Genomic DNA, 17,237 nt, shown 5'->3' on the forward strand with positions numbered 1-17,237 from the left:
TGGAACCTCTTAAATAATTATATTATTCTTTGGTTGAAATTTCAAATTAGCGTTCAAAAAGCTAAACTTTAAAACACGAATAATATAGGGATTTTTCAACGCATATAAAAATTATAAATTTTAAAATACATAGGACGCGAAAAATAGATATAAAAATTTAAGCAAGTTATATATATATATATATATATATATATATGTGTGTGTGTGTGTATGTGTGTGTGTAAGTATGTATATATAAAGATACATTCGAAAAAATTTCATGTTTGAAAAATGGTTATGAAAGTACTCTTGCACTTGGTGGTTAATTAGAAAAGCTCGAATAATGATGTCGAATAAAAACTTACGTATTTCGTTGAAGTAAAATGGAAATTCACCAGGTATCGAACAATTCAGCCTGGCTTTCAAATAAGTCGACCAGTTTTGCGACAAGATATTTTTGCCGCCGGTGTCCCTTTTGCAAACTCTCGCCACGCGGGAATACACACTTTTGCCGCAATTTATGTATTCCACCGCCGTCTCGCGAAAGAAGAAGAATACGTGGCTGCCGATGTCGTAAGATCCCACGAAATTAGGTTCTGAAACAGTCACAAAGAATAACAGTTATTCGATCAAGAAAACTCGGTTTTCCGCAGATTCTGGCAAAAGTTTGACAAAGTTCGATATTGCGTTGAAGAAACGAGGTTGCAAAATTGGATTCCAAGAAGTCTTTAATCTTACGGAAATGTTTATTATCTTCTATTTCAAATTTTCACTTTTACAATAGAGCTTTTACTTGAGAAATAAAATTTTCCATAAATGTAAAATGTATAAAGTAATAGACCAAAAACAGTTTGCGATGCCACTATTCCGTAAATTAAAGCGAAATCGCAGAATTATGTTTAACGTTCAATAAGTATTTCTTGACAAATCTAATACGAGTCGAACGTCGGTTCCCAGTCGTGGTGAAATTTATGGAAATACCAAGCAGAGCGTAAAAATGAAGTGGAATTTCGTGTCAGATCCAGAGAAACAGTAATTTCGACGGAGACTACCAGGCGCGCTAGGATTCTATCGTTGATGAAATTCCACTCGAAGATTTCCGCCGAACGATTTGCTCTTTAAACAGCGTCGAGCAAATTAGGATGCAAATCTCCTACGATGGTCGGCATTCTTTTGGTTCTGTTAAAAATCAACACTGCGAAAGTCATGCAACTGAAACATTTCTCGCGTTTGTAGAGATTACGGGAAGTTGCTTAAAAATATCAATTTCGTATAATCTACAATTGCAATTGGAATTCGCGGTATTATATGACACAATTTTTTATAATACAGACATGAAATTATTAAAGCTATAGAATGATAACAACACTGAATATTAAGCGTAACTCTAAATTAAAAATAAAAGTCGGCCATTATTTTATTACGTTCGAAATATACAATGATCGTAATCCTAAGAAATCTTCCGATATTCGAGATAATTTAGCTTTTAATTGCGACGATAAAAGTTGACTTTGGTAGCGTCGGTATTTTACTTAACATAACATATTGGACGATTCACGTTGATGTTCCATTGGAGGATATCGCCACGGGTGCTCGTTAGAGAAACAAAAGTTCAACCACAAGAAATTACGCGAAAGGGTTACGAGTGAGGAAACGATCGTGAAGGCTCTCAAAAAACTTCGAAATTCAAGGAACAAGCGGAACAATGAGAAAAACTATAAAACAAACGTCCGAGGAGCTGGAATTACGACGCGGTGAGCTAAGTTTTACACTCGAAGGAGGAACGACTTTTCTAGTTTTCATTTAGCGCCAAGATGAAGCGACCAACTTGAACGCATGCTTAACGAGCATCCACTTATCGTTTTTACGATCTACAATCGTAAAACCGTTTAACGGTGCGCTCGTTACTATAGTTCAAGCATCGATAATTTTGCGGATTTTCCTAGCTAACGAAAACAAGATTTTCTGATGGAAACTGTGAGGTTCCATACGAAGACCACGATAAATGAATATGATAAATGACATTTTTTGTTTCGCATAGAAAAGCAATTTCAAAATTCAGTATGTTATAAAGCAATTCCGCGTCAAGATTATTTTTTTATTTGATTTTCGTACGAAATATGCGTTTTCGTCACTTTCCCGTATATCTAAAAAATATTAATAAACTAACGTAAAGACTAAACTAGTATTATTTATTACTTGCAAAACATCGTAGATTTGTCATCTATTTTAAACAAGCTCAGAATATTTCTTCTTAGCCACCAAATGATATAAAAGTCACACAATCCATTGCATAAATCCATTTAAAATGCATTTATAATATTTTTCCTTGTAGCAAACACAAATAAGTATGAGAGCAAAAATTAATAAATAACTGTTAACTTTTCCTACTATAAACTCCATAAATCAATATCACAACGATAATAAAACAGGAACATACGTACATCAGCTAGTATCTCACAATCGCCGGAATTCTCTTCATCCATTTCATCCACGATGGTCGCCCCCCCCCCCGTCCTCAAAAAAAAGCATCCCTCGCAAAATATCAGCGACGATCTCGTAAATTTACCGAAAAATATCTAGGGGAATTCCGAACGAACCGACGTCGTCCGCCCACGCGTCGAATTTTATTCCTCGATCAATTAGCCGTGTATTCGAGTCACGCCTCCCTAATTGCCCGTTCACCAACCGAAGCGATTTCACGCGATATCGGCGAGTAGTTTACCGTGGAACGTCGTGGAAAAACATCGATGCCGGCCGATGCCACGAGCGGCGTACAGACGGAAATCGAATTTTTTTCCGCCGCGTTTAAATCGCACCGCGCGCCAGCACTGAAGGCTCTCTCTCTCTCTCTCTCTCTCTCTCTCTCTCTCTCTCTCTCTCTCTCTCTGTCGATTTTACATTATGCGATGGCGTACGGAGCGGAGAGGCCGCAATCTCTTTCACAGTTCACCGATTAAATCGATTGTCTGACGCTTCGCCGCTGGAAGTTTGATATATTGAGGCACGGAAGTCGGAGAGAGAGGAGGGACGAGATGGGAAACGCGACAAGATAAAAGAAGAGAGGGAGATAGTAGAGACGAGGAGAAACACGGCGGTTGGGACAGGAAAAAGGAAATGTCTCGATTCGAGAGAAACACGGCGGGACCGACGAGTTTTGATTGGACTCCTCTCGTCGAGGTGAAACGGTATTGTGGAAGAGCAGACGCGGAAAACGCTCTAGCCACGGCACTCTCGATTTCGCGCCGCGAGAGGAATAATGAAATCACCCTTGGGGCTAGTTTCATAAAGTTTACAAGTAGCGCGGAGAGACGTCATCTCTCACGCGGCCAAATATGAAATTCTATTTTCCGCGGCTCGGCCGCGTCCATGCTACCCATTAGAGACGACATCTTGTTAATAAATACGCCAAATTACTCGCGGCCGGTTAATATTCGCGAACTTGCTCTTCTCTTCCTACCGAACCCTAACTCGCGACGATGTTTCCGTGGAGTTTTCAAATTCGCGTCAATCTTTTCCTGTAACCTCTGTGGCCTTTCTTCACGTTCGGAACCAAGTTTCGAGGAAGTTTGTATTAGTTTGACAGACTTGACCGACGATAAACGCAGTTTCGCCGGAGTAATTGAATGCGATGTTTAGGACCGATTTCTGATGTTAATTGTGTTGCGTGGAAGAAACTGAAACAGGCATTGTGGAGCAAATGGATTGAAGAAAGAGCAAGGATAGATTATGTAAATCATACGCGTTCGTGTATTTTAAGTAGAATACATCAACCACTGCCTGACGCGCGCAATAACCTGTTAACTCTGTCGAGCATTTAAATACATTTACTTTAGATTCGAATTTCATTTGAATGGGATATTAGCAAGATAGAAAGTAGTATCGAATCAATTTATAAATTGTGCCACTCGGCTAGAAAAGAACAGATTGCACAAATATTCTATTACTCTTTAACATTAGAACTACCAATAGTTAACACGAAGCTATTTCTACCAAAATCTGCCAAAATGACTGATCTTCAAAAAATACGTAATAATAGAATATTTTTATATTTATTGATTTATTACTTTCTTACAGAAGCAATTCCACGTTATGTAGTACATTTTTGGTATTATTAATCCATTTGGGACCATGATCCCTAAACGAGGGTTGACACATTTATAAAATTGTAGAACCAGTCATTTTGACTGATATTGGTATAAGTAGCCTTAATACAAAATTATTTTGTTTGAGTACATAAAAAACAAAATAAAAATTATTCTTTTAGTTATCGTTGCGAAAGTCATTACAACATTGCGGAAAAAAGTATAACATCAAGTAGGAATTTTTAAATAAAATTGTAAGAGCAGTCAATTTGACTGCTGGTGTTAAAAATGTAAGTGGAATTCCGTTTATTTGTACAAAATTATAATCAGCGTCTGATTAAGTGAACTCTCGGTGGCTGAATTCACTCATCTGCACGTGAATTCCTATTATATAAACGGAAAATCATAGATAGTGACAAGAACTCCTGTTACATCAGCTCTAATTATACTTATAAACTACTTGTTCCCCGGCAAATTCGTATTATTCAATCTATTTCGTTTTGTCTCCAAATGAATTTTTATAAATCAATGTAGTTAGTAACCATTCAACGTAATCGTTATTCTAAATAGAATAATAAACGAACGAAAGCACGATGGTCGATCAACGAAAATTCATAATATAAAATGGCGCGCGAACCATTTTCATTTAATTAAACAATCATTGTATGCGAAAGATTAATAAATCCACGGCCGCTGTTCCTCTCCCGAACGTTCAGTGTCGTTAGAAGCACACAAATGAACGCGACCAAGAACTCGGCATTCTTCGTAGCGTTGCGGGCACGACAGCGTCCCGTAGAAGGAAACAAATGACCGAGAAGCATCGGATCGTCGTTTGACACGGGCAAGGATCCGTGAAAGTGGTCGGTCGATTATTCAGGACTCGTTAAGCTCTATCCCAGCCAGCCACCGCTCTTTTTACCTCAGCCACCCGGTGTGTTCCAGTGCTTCCGTTCACAGAATGCGCGATCCTTTATCCACCCCTGCTCGCACCCGCAAATCGCATCGATCTTCATTCCACATACTTTACCGCGTACGCACGAACGAGACGCTCGAGAATCGAAGGGGTGAGAGGATCAGAGAGAGAGAGAGAGAGAGAGAGAGGAAGGGAGGTTGGAAACAGAGGAGCGTACAAGCAGCGGAGCACGTGAACCTATCCGTCTCTCGGGTCTCTCTCCTGCATTTAATCAACGCCTCTGTTAATAGACAAACTCGATGCGGGGAAATGGCTCTTGATGGTAACAGTGCTGGCCTTGAAAGCGAGGGCAAAAGAGCATGAGGAGCGAGAGGAAAGGTAAAAGGGTACCGCCTTCAAATTAAACGACGAAACAAACGGCTAATCATGCATCCCGCTAGTAGCTGATGCGAAGAGGGGACGAGAAGGGCTAGGAAGATACAAAGTGGGGTCGACGTCGTCGTTCTCCTTCACTTTGTGTTACTCCTTTCGTTTCTCGCGACCCTTTGGAAATCCAACAGTCGGAGAGACGAAGGGGTAAAGCAAGGTCGAACGTTACCGGCACGCTTCGCATGAGAACGACACCCTAATGAGAAATATAAGGCAAACTACCGGTCCGAGATGCTATTATTTCGCGTGGCAAACGCGAAACTCGCCGCAGTTCACCGCCACAGAATTATCGTAGACAAGATACACGGGACGAAGTTGAAATTAATTGATAACTTCGCTCGAGATTTATGATTCGGTTCCAACTACGGCTGTAAGAAATACGTTTGCGGCACGCGGTGTGAATGAAATTGTTTCGCCACTGTCTACGTGACTATTCTTCTTCAAAGGACTATTCTTCGCGAACACGGAGACACGGTGGTTCGTCGCTGTTTTCACGCCTGCTTTTACTTTCGAGCATGCGTTTTCGCTTATAGACGAGGAAGAAGAAATGAGAATTCGTTCGTTACGTTCGAGGATTCTGCGTGTACACAGTTTGATTAATAGCTCAGCAAGCGGGACAATTCTAATGGATTTCTAGTTTTTGGATTTGTTGCAAAGAATTTTGAAATTATACTTTGAGTTTTTTTTCAAATACTTATATAATTTCGTTGGTTACCGATAATTACATGGATATCAATTTACTCAATTTATTGCTTATAGGAATCTTTCTAAATTACTCAAATTTATCGGAGCATCGCATTGTGTACACATTTTTGTTTTAATTGTGTCAAACTATCGTTCCTGTTGGTGTAATGTAAAATTGTTTGTTGATTCTTCGATGGTAGAACATATGAAACATAACAGAACATAAAGTAGTGTGCTCAATCTTATAACGTATATTTTAAGCTTGCAATTGCAATTTAGAGGTGCTGAATGCGAATTTTAAAATAACATGTGCATCCAAGGAATACATTAAAATCATTGCCTAACAATATCGAGTATCCTCTAAATTGCAAAGGGTACCTTTGCGCCTTTCCAATATTTTCCCAAACAAGCAGCATCGTTAATATCACTCCGTTATTACACACTTACGCAATTACCGCGGTGCCGACATTACAGAAGGTAATCACAATCAAACGAACCAAACAAACGTAATTCAAACAAATCAAAGCTGTTCGAACGCGTTTGAATCTGATTACCGCATTCCGCGATCCGATACCCGGAACACGTTCTAATCTACATTTTCCAATTTCAACCCCCTCTCTCGAATTCCAACTGGTGTTTCGTTCGGTAACGAAAAATCCAACGAATCGCAATAATCCCGGCTCTCTCACCCTTCCCCGATTCAACGACCTAGCTAAAACTGATTAAAGATCGGAATACAGAGCCGATGGTAAAAAGGGAGTTTCTCTGCGGCATCGACGCGAGAAAATGTTCTCTTCTTTCGGAGAAAGCCTGCCACCGACGAACATTTAGTCGAAGAAAAACCAGTGGTCGGGTGTTATTTTATTACCCCGTCGATTTTTAGAACCGACACCCTCGCTCCAAAGCCCGACTGTATACTAGCTGGTCGCGTTACCCTTCGAACCTCTTTCTATATCTTTCCCTTGCTACGACGACAACCTTCTTTACACAGTTTGCCATGGAAAAGCGTGGAGCACGCTCAAAAGACGGAAATGTCAGTCCCTTCGACCCTTTTCGGAGAACAGACGCCGCGGTATCGGCTTTATACGCAACTATTTAAGCGAGGTTATACGCGTTTCTTGCAACGTTCAGGCTTCGCTTCAAAGGATCTTGCGTCCTGTAACGAGGGGCTCATTTTTCTCTTTCAGTTTCTTCCTTTCTTGTCTTTTTTTTTCTTCTTCTCCTTTCGCTGTTCCGCATATTTCCGACGGGAAATCCGTGTTCGGATTGTAATGAAAGTTTCTTTGTTGATGGTGCGAGCCGTAACAAGCGCCTTAAGTGGTGAACGCTGACTTCTATCGCGTCTGGCGAGCACACTGGGAATCGATGAATATTCAGTATGGGTGAGAAATTGATGTTTTCAATTTTATACTCTCTGTTGGATAGAGTCCCGTTGGCCAGATTCATGGCAAGGTCGTTAGAGATAGCGATCTTTCATTAAAACTTGTGGGTGGAGAAAAGGTTGAGAATATTATGTTTGGTTTACACTCGGTAGGCTCTTGTGGAATGATATACTTAATAGCGAAAATTTGAAGCGTTTAATATTTCTACATCAAATATTTCTACGAGTATTTCTTTATGTAAATTATCCAAGAAATTTCGGTTTCGTGTGGTAAGAAAGTATACTATAAACTTGGAATGTTAAGAAGATGATAAGAACAAGATTTTGCATAAATATTAAAAGCAGAGAAGTATGCTCTAAAATATAATATTGTAAAAGATGAGTTACAATGAGATATGGTAGATTAACCGATGAATTTATTAATTTAATAAATATATACAATAACAAAACGGGAGGATTAGAAAGAGAAATAAATAAATCAGGATATAGGATAAAACTTAAATAAGATAGAATAATCAATAATTAGATACAAATACTTAAAACTTCAAGCTGTATTATTTTGAAAGACAATCAAAATTAATCTTCAAGCAGCTAACAGTCGGCGTTTATCGTCACAGTAATTAACTGTCAATCACCACTTAGTAAGGATCAATTACAGCACGTTAAGCCAGTTAAGCTCCGGAATTCGAGGAGCTTACCGTTCTATTTCCGTGATAGAAGATTATTAACCGATGTTGCATTATACATGAAAATCTATCGATTCTTTTATATTTACCAACAATAAAGCAAACAAAGTAAAGACGGTCAACGAAGTTTATCCTCGCAGAAATAATAGATTAAATTCAAACAAATTATCCTCGAAAATAATTAGAATTCAATTAGACTTATTTTGGCTTTCTTAATTGGTATACATTTTTTTAAATGCCTTAAAGAACCAATTCTGGATTAGTTACATGATTCTTTGAAAAGATACAGGAGATATTTTTTATTTTAATATGAAGTATATTATCCTTCTTAGTTACGATATCTTACGTAGCATTCCGAAGTATCCAAGAGAACTTACCTTTCTTACGATCTTTGTATTTCATCTTTCAATGTAAAATATTTGATCATCGTTTCATGACAATCTGTACAACATAAGTTTCGCTTGAAAGGTAAAAAGTACAAGCAACTTCAAATAGTTCAATATGTTTCAAAAAATGAACAAATGTTAGGTATCTTGACCAAGAAAGGAATTATAGAAAGTCGATAAAAATGATTTCTATAATTTTGCTCGATAATAATTCTCCAACTCGAAAATTCGATAGAAAAGAAAATCTTCTCTGTTAGCTGACTCTCATCACAGAAACCGATACCTTCAAATCCCTATCCCGATAACACGGTTTCAAATTTACAGTATTATTACGACGATTTCATCTCGTTAGGCTCTGCCAGTCGGTATAAAAGTTCCGGTAAGGTGGAGCACTAATTTTCCGCGGATATTGCCTCGTTTCAGACTAAGAAGAAGACGAAGAAGAAGAAGTAAAAGAAATTGCTGTGCAGAAGGGCACTTACTGTCCAGCCATTTCGAGTCGTACTTCAGCGTCCTCTTGAAGCTGAACGCTCTGCGACCGGTGGTTAAATTGTACAGATCCGTACGGAAGATTACGGTATCGGCTTTCGTGAATTCGGCGTTGGTTCCGGAATAAAGAGCTGGCAGGTCCCCAGGATTGCCCTTTTCCACCCACACCGCCGTCGAATTGTCCGCAGGATCGTAAGGACACTTCGCTATGCCCATTCCCACGCCAGGGACGAATTCGTGGCGAGGCAAATGGGTTAGATTGCTCTGCAACAGATATTCACATTGGATACACAAAGGTAAACGATAATGTTCACTTACGTTGTTGTCGTGTTTCGTGTTGTTTAAATTTTAAAACGTTTAGTAGAATTCTTAAGAGTGAGGTAAAAAGATAGTATCGTGCTGGTAGTTCAGCTTCTTTCGTTTCTATTTTGTGTGAATACTAACATTCGTGTAACTGCGAAGAATGCTTATAATTAAATAACGAATGTATTTTGTAGAATAACAAACGTTAGAATAAGAAAACGGAGAACTAAAAATCTCTGAATCCTAAAATTCTAATATCTAAGGTTTTTGAATATTAGCTATAATACCACGATTCTTAATTTTTCAACCCTGCTTTAAATGTTAATGATATAGAAATAAAACGTCACAGATAGATATAACATATCAATAATGATACCTTATCAGACAAAAAATTAACGTGGTTGATAATAAATGGCATATCGAAGAAAAATAGCTGTACAGGTGACGGAAATTTTGGGGCTAAAATAACACGTTCCTACGCAAAAGCTGTACGTTACTGTAGGAAACTCTATTACACGCACGGGAGTCGTAATCTTCGACAAAGCGAGACCAATATATTCTTTGACTTCATTACACGGGTACTTGAACGCACGATTCATTTACCTTGCTGCGTAACTGTAACGCCAATGGCGCTGTGTTAGTAGCAGATACCACTCGAGGAATTGATACCTAAATTACATGGTAACGAAGCAGCAACATCGACGTAGACACCGTCAAGACTAAATTCTGCCTATTTATCTTACCTAATATACTACTTATCGTTAATTATCCATTCATTGAATTTATTAAGTCCTGCTCCTATTTAAAACAAACAAAATGTATTTTATTCGATAAAATGAGAATTCTATAGAATTCTTCGCTCTTATCCAAATTTTCCTTAAACTTCGCTAAGCATTGTAATAATCTAATAGTTACACGAATTATCTTACAATCATCCTCCTGAACTAAAAGTACAGCGTATTTCAATTATAATAAGATTCTTCGTTTCACGTGTTCTACGTATAAAACTATAACCTTGAAAATCAAAAATTTCTGATCAAAAAGATACAACACGACACGCTGTTAAAAAGCCCCAAAATTTCATTCGCGTATTTACCATTGGCATACATTCGGATTTGTAACGCTAAAAAATCCTTCGACACGAAAACCGTGAGTTGGACGATGCGGTTGGTGAAACAAACGGCCGAAATGAAGAACAAACACACAGATACTTACATAAATCACCCAATCCTTGGGCGAGTGAGCGTTCGTGCCGCACATGTAGAGCCGATTGCCGTCCCCCATTGGTTGGATCACCCTTATGTGATTCCGGCAGTCGAAGTGCTGTGAAAGAAGGGGAAGAAAATTGAATTTTCGACGGATACGTGCGAAGAAACGTGGCTCGGGGTGTGGAAAGAGGCGGCGGCGCGGCGAGGACAAGAGTTCGATGCGTGGACAGGGATTTTTCAGAAAATTATATAGAACGAGGTCGAGGCAAAGGGTTCCGCCGATGGTCGATCACGTCGCTTCGCGTATTTCGCTGCGAATTGGCGCACGGAAAATAAATTGGTTTTGTCGTCACGTAGAGAGTATTTGCGTGGACCTTACACCTCGCCGATGCGTGTACGATGAATACAGAATGAAGCCGCGATAAGCGGCCGGCGAATTGTGCACCTTAAAAAGTCACCCGTTACAGCTTGGGGGCAGATGAAGCGATGAAGAAGGAACAAATCGAGGATTATTAGCGACAAGATTTTGTATTTTTATCTCGAATGAATACTGAACGAAAAAGAATATGATAAATTCATTTTTGGTGATTGGAAAGAGTTGTCAATCTAATGTTATACATTGGAATGTTCAAGAAGGTGACAAAGACGTATATGTAATTGAATGGAAGATTAAATGCAAAAATTGTTTTGATATGAAACTGATTGGTAACAGGAATTTTGGATATGGAATTTTAAAACTGTTCGTCCATAAAATGTAACTTATTATGTATTTCACTTGTACCTCTCGAATGATAAATTATTTTCGCACGTTATTATCTTGTTGCAAAGAATCCATATTTATATTTATTTTAATCGTTCAAATTTTAATTTGGAGCTTTCCATATGTTGATAATTGTAGATTACGAATTAAAACGAAAGAATCACAGGAGTACGCGTAGCGTTAAAAGTACAGTAATAAACATTGAAAAAGGAGCATCTAATATACATCTCTGGTAATTACTTTTTCAGACACAATACGCTCACGAAATGGAATAAAATAAATGGAAACGATGTTCACGTCCAAACGTAAATATCGTTGAGAAATATGCAATTAGCGTGAGTGGGGCCGAGGTCTTCCATCTCGTTGGGAAATTATCGCTATATGAAAACATTATCACCGCCAAATTGGAAACGTCATCAGACGAACGAATCCGTTCTCAATTAAAGCAACGTCAACGCGGCCGATCGATACTCCATAAAACGAATGGCTCCAAACGGGGAAACATTTTTCGTCTAAAGTTGTTTCCATTATTCCGTTTCAGTAAAAGTTGCGCAGCTCGTTGACAGCTTTTAACGAATCTGTTCGATATCAAATTTCGTTTAGATACATTCCGCGGCCATAAAATTGAAACGCACGGCCCGTTAAACGGGATTTCACTCTTTTCTCCCTATTTCGCTCCCCTTTCTTCTTTGTCTCTTATACGCGATCCATTTATTTTACATGTAAAACGACGAACAACAAGAAATAACGAAGGCAATGCGTTACGATGCCTTCAAATGAACTCGAGTTACTTTTTCTCACAAAGAACGAATAAACGATATCGCGCGCAACCGTCCTTTTATTTGAAATATCATAGACAATTCCAAAAGAACGTTTCTTTTTTTTCGTCTACTTTTAATTATACCCTTAATTCGCGTTTCACCAGGGATTATCGATACGTTTTTTGCCTTTGATACAAAGGGATATTATCGCGTTCATCAAAGTCCATAGAAACTGTGTTTCTTTTCATTTGTTCTCCTTTGTCGAGCAAATCTAAAGAAAGCGTAATTTGTTCCTTTTTCTTTCACGATGAACAATTATTTACGAAATTTTATCCCTGCCATTTGTCTTTCCTCTACTTTTCTACATTTCTATAATTACATCAGCTCGGCGTTTCTATTTTAAACGATACTTTAATTAGATTACGCTGTTATTAAAATTCCATCGAAAAACGACGCGAGCAGGGCCGGTAAACGCGATAATGAAATAAAGAAGTAATTCACCTCTGATTTCCCTTTGGACACACAATTTGCCACGTTGCTGGGCTCCAGATTAAGCGCGTCCCTCTGTAAAAGAAACGAAATCAAATGAGTTATTTTATCGTTCTGTAATATACCTTACTATAATATTAGATATGTATCACATTTATTTTATTATCCTACTATATACTTTATCGTGAAATCAAATATGCAGCATATTTATTTAATCGTTAGTCGAATGTACTCTGATCTCATTCATCCCCGAACGAGTATTAGGTCGTCCGAAAAGTTTCTTTCGTTTTATAAGAAAATAATGGATGCACAACATTTTCCGCTTTATATTATTTTATCGAATTACGTATGATCCATTTTGTTCTAATGGTAAAGATTACAACGTTCGACAGATTAAGTTTCATGTTTGTATAAAGATGCGTTGTTGTAAAAGACGTGTCTATAAAAGAATGACACTTTTTGGACAACCTACTACTTTCGTTCACTACAACTGTTCAGAAGTTCAAATAAAAAAATTACACAAATTTTCATACCGACGGTTAAATGCTGTTAACAGTGACAAGTACAGATGAAACGATTAAAAGCGTACAGCTACGAGATTACGAAATTAAATCTCGCCAGGTAGTTGCTGATGGCCAAAAAAATCGTTAACAAGCCCAAACATCAAAAGACTCTCGGTGAATTCGATTAACGCGCACTTGACGCGATATACAAGAAACTTTATAAAATAAGAGATATGAAGACATTATAATTTTACAAAATGAATTATTTCCTAATAAGAACAACGGATCAGTATAATATAAATACATCAAAGAACGAATGATATCAATATCGTAAAAAAATGTTTAATACGAAAAATTATTAAAATTCAGTGTATCGATATTAAAATATTCTTTTACGCGCAACTGTGCTTTCGAACTTCGTTTGCACGTCTATCTTACGTCATTTTCAGAGATGAAGAAGTCTCGGTCGGTAAGAGATTCACCATGAAAATGAATCGTTTCCTGCAACACGATGAATCACTCGTCCCTCGAAAGGTAGCGATGAAAGCCAGAAAATTGTATTTCTAAGACGAGCGCCATAATTACGAGTCATTTGGTGGTCGAATCTCTTCTTGACTGGAACTCGCATTCTTACGTTTGACGTTCGTTCGTCGCCAGCCATCGTCTTTTCTCCTTTCCCATACAACACTCCTCACCTCAGCGGCATTCTTGCAACCGTCGACTGCTCGACACGGTCGACCTTACACAACGTGAAGAGGCGTGACGAGAGTGTGCTTGACGGTTCGCAAGCGCGAAGAAGAGGCTGCACTCGTGTCATTGTGCGGATCGCGACGCCGTGGCAGACGGACGCCACTTGCTTTTCCAAAGCTCCCTTGCGAATGTGTCGCCCGGAATAAGGTCAACAGACGGAGTTACGGAATTGAAAAAAGTAAAGAGCACCGTATCAAGTCCGGTGCACGTGTCATTGCTCGCGAATTCCGCGACGGGAGTGCTGCTGCTCTTTGATGTTTCACTCTCGATTCGAACAGAACTTCCAGAGGCTCGTCTTTTACTATTTACGCGGTCGTCGGCAAATGGATGTCTACTTATCGTGTCGACCCAGTTTTTTGATACGACGTGGTTTTAGTATGATTTTTAGTTAATATCGATGTTTGTTGGCATATCATATGGATTATTTATGTACCACGTTAATTGAATCCTCAAATTGAGGAGTACAGAAAAATGATGTTATAAATTTAGCTTAGAATTTATCATTATTTGTGTCATCTTCCTGTAATGTGTAAACTTGTAGAAGTAAGTCAAATTTCTCGAGAATCGAATATCGATTGTGCACTTACGTAATAAAATGAAGAAATTGACAAAAAATGAAGTTGAGTTTAGGAGATTTAAGAAGCTCAAAGTACGAATCGCGTAAATATTTCCAGCTAGATCTTGATAAATTTTTATTAATTTTATTTTAAAAATAAATTAAAAATTTATTTTTTAGTGGAGGTTATAATTTGTAGCCTGTAAGTTCGGCAAACTTATGGATAGTTATACGAAGATGTTGAAATTCATATACGTTGAATCAGCATTTGAAATTTTTCATTGAATTTCAAAATTAAATCTTGAAATAAAATAATTTAAGATTTTTTCTAATAGATACCGTATTATGTCTGAAAGCTAAGATTTGACAAGTCTACGTGTACTTTGGAAAGATGAAGTACTGTCTGTGAATGCTTATGTGTGCGCATGTCTGTGACGATGAGTCTTCCTAAAGACGAAAAGTACATAGTCTAGCGAGTTTAGAAAGAGCAAGTTTTAGCAAACAGAGCTTTTTGAAAATATTCTTATTCATACATCCAGCCAAGTCATTGCTTTCTTTGACAGTAACACAAGACACAAACGTATCTTAATCACTATCAGGATTTTTTATTTATTTCTCGTGTTACCAGCTTCGTATACAGCAAAAAATTGTAAAATATATACGCGTACATATTTTAAGTAGAAGTGAAATATTTACACACTTTCGAAAAAGTAAAATATTAAAGAAATATTTCCTTAGGGAACATTTCTCGAAACTTTGAATGGCTATCAAACAGGATTGGACGTCTATACATATGATACAAGAATAAAATACGATATCCAATATTTGTATTTCCTTATACCTTTATTCGAATCTATATTTTCCATCACGATTCTCTTGCATTTTATTTTTCTCAACTATCAAGTTGGTATTATTCCTAGCATTTTGAGGGCTTTACATCGATAATAGCTTGATCTTCGTAGAATCAAGCGATAAACAATAAATTAAAGATTATACATTAAAATAAGATCATTTATTTGTCGAGGAAATCGGTAAGAAAAATCCAAGTTTATTATCGGAAAAGAAACTAATCAAATTGTGCGACTGAATTATAGATCGCATCGTTTGTTTCAAGCACAAGCAATTTTTGCAAAATAGAACGCTAAATATCAATTTAATCATTTGAAGTTTTAAAAACCTATAATAGATATCTGATCAGACGAAAATGACAAATCTTTTATGAAAATTTATTTCAAGTGCATTCAACTGCAAAATGTAATCGTTTCAAATATTTATATAAAGCTATAAATTATTTCAGTTATTATAATTATTTCAACTGTTGTTTCTTACGCTGCTAAATAATTAATTCAAGCTTAAAAAATGCCGTATTTATATCTACTATATCCGCAGACAAAAATACAATTAATTGAGCAGCAATATTTGAACTGTAATTGATTCATATACCAAGACCGAACTGCTTTTTGACCGTAATTGCGTAACGGAATTCATTAAATGATTTATAATAAACACGAAATTCAAATAATCTAAACAATATTATTTAACAGCGAGAAATCACGATTTATTTCTATAATTCTTCTGCAACGTTCTATTGATATGAAAGTCCAGAGATTAACTTGTCGAAAATAATTACGTTTTGTACTCCATTCAACTACGCTTTCGTTAAAATTATTCGATTCATTTTTGTTCTCTCCTTTCACAGAAATACGACAAATTTGTATATATTGTTGCATTTGTTACTATATTTACATTAATATTTATAAAATAACAAGACAGCAGGAATTATTAATGATTCGAACATCGTTTTTAACTGTCTATAAACAATGGAACGTTTAAACTAAATAAATATTCTTTGTACACCAGTGACTATGAGCATTGTTTTCACTAAAATTATTCAAAGCACTTTTGTTCCCTCATTTTAACAACACAACCATCTTCATAAATACTACAAATACGTTTTTCCATACATTTCACATCAAATTTATAAAATATCCGACAGCACGAATTTCCAGCTATTCCTTCGTCCATTCTTCGTTCAACTTGGACGATTCAACGTCCGAATTAAACCAAGCTAAATACCGCCATTTTTACGAAACGTCACAAGGAATTTCATTGAAATTGATCTGTGACAGTAAAGCCGCAAGGTCTTTCTCCGGTAAACCGGAAAAACGGAAACCGCGAGTTGCAGACCCTTCGGCCATAGATTTCGACGCCTTCGTGGAGCGACCCCTCGTTCACCGTCTCCCATTCAGCCAGAGCATTTCGTGTGCCAGAGGTCGTAGACACGATCCGGAAAAGGAAGTGGTTCGTTTGCACGGTCAATCGTCCGAAACGCGTTGCCTTTAACGATCGATCTCCTGCGGACGTCGCGTGCCGCTCCCCGCTGATGTCATGGCCAGAAACCGCGTTGATCCTCGAAATTGTCCTAGCCCGGGAGAACGCAGGGGGGAGAAACCCGAAACACCGTCCTGTGACAGTGATCTACGGCTAATAAATTAACGAAAGAATTGTTTTTGCTTGCGCACGCGACCACACCGTGATATTTATTCGGACGATGCGGAGGACAGTAACGGGGGACGCACTCGAAACGGGCAAATTATGCGACACGCCTGGTTTTCATGCGTCTGATTTTTAGAATCTCGATGGTGCCACGTCATTCTTTTTTATTTTTTGGATGTTTCACACTGATGGAGTTAATCATCAACCACGATGAATTAAACGTGGCTTGTGGTGTTGCGAGAGTCTTTATGCCGCTGTTTATAAATAATTCGACACTTACAAATTATTACGAATATATAAAATATAAATATACTTGAAATGAAGCTCTTTAATCTCATTTTGCCTTCTAAACTTGTCTCAGACAACCATCTACAATTGA

At 37.6% G+C, this 17,237-nt stretch overlaps 1 protein-coding gene and 1 long non-coding RNA gene across 7 annotated transcripts in view; one reads left to right on the plus strand and one right to left on the minus strand.

The window, feature by feature from the left end:
• The window catches only part of LOC138190047 (uncharacterized), a 238,701-nt gene that overhangs the window by 165,689 nt on the left and 55,775 nt on the right, over positions 1-17,237 (plus strand). Inside the window, exons 3-4 of one of the 2 annotated variants that reach the window (XR_011176185.1) lie at positions 8,967-9,328; positions 11,552-13,078. This is a non-coding gene — a long non-coding RNA (uncharacterized LOC138190047). Of the gene's footprint in view, positions 1-8,966; positions 9,329-11,551; positions 13,079-17,237 lie in introns of those variants that run through there. The other variant, XR_011176186.1, reaches the window with a different exon arrangement.
• Positions 1-17,237, minus strand: part of Sema2a (Semaphorin 2a) — a 558,354-nt gene that overhangs the window by 13,304 nt on the left and 527,813 nt on the right. For all 5 annotated transcript variants that reach the window (XM_069132504.1, XM_069132505.1, XM_069132506.1 and 2 more), the window contains 4 exons: positions 12,566-12,628; positions 10,551-10,658; positions 9,026-9,296; positions 345-575 (listed from right to left, as the gene is read on the minus strand). In XM_069132504.1, the coding sequence (XP_068988605.1) occupies positions 345-575; positions 9,026-9,296; positions 10,551-10,658; positions 12,566-12,628 (673 nt within the window). The remainder of the gene's footprint in view (positions 1-344; positions 576-9,025; positions 9,297-10,550; positions 10,659-12,565; positions 12,629-17,237) is intronic.

This window comes from Bombus flavifrons, chromosome 2 (genome assembly GCF_040668555.2).
Source record: "Bombus flavifrons isolate JBK064 chromosome 2, iyBomFlav1_principal, whole genome shotgun sequence".
NCBI lineage: Eukaryota > Metazoa > Arthropoda > Insecta > Hymenoptera > Apidae > Bombus > Bombus flavifrons.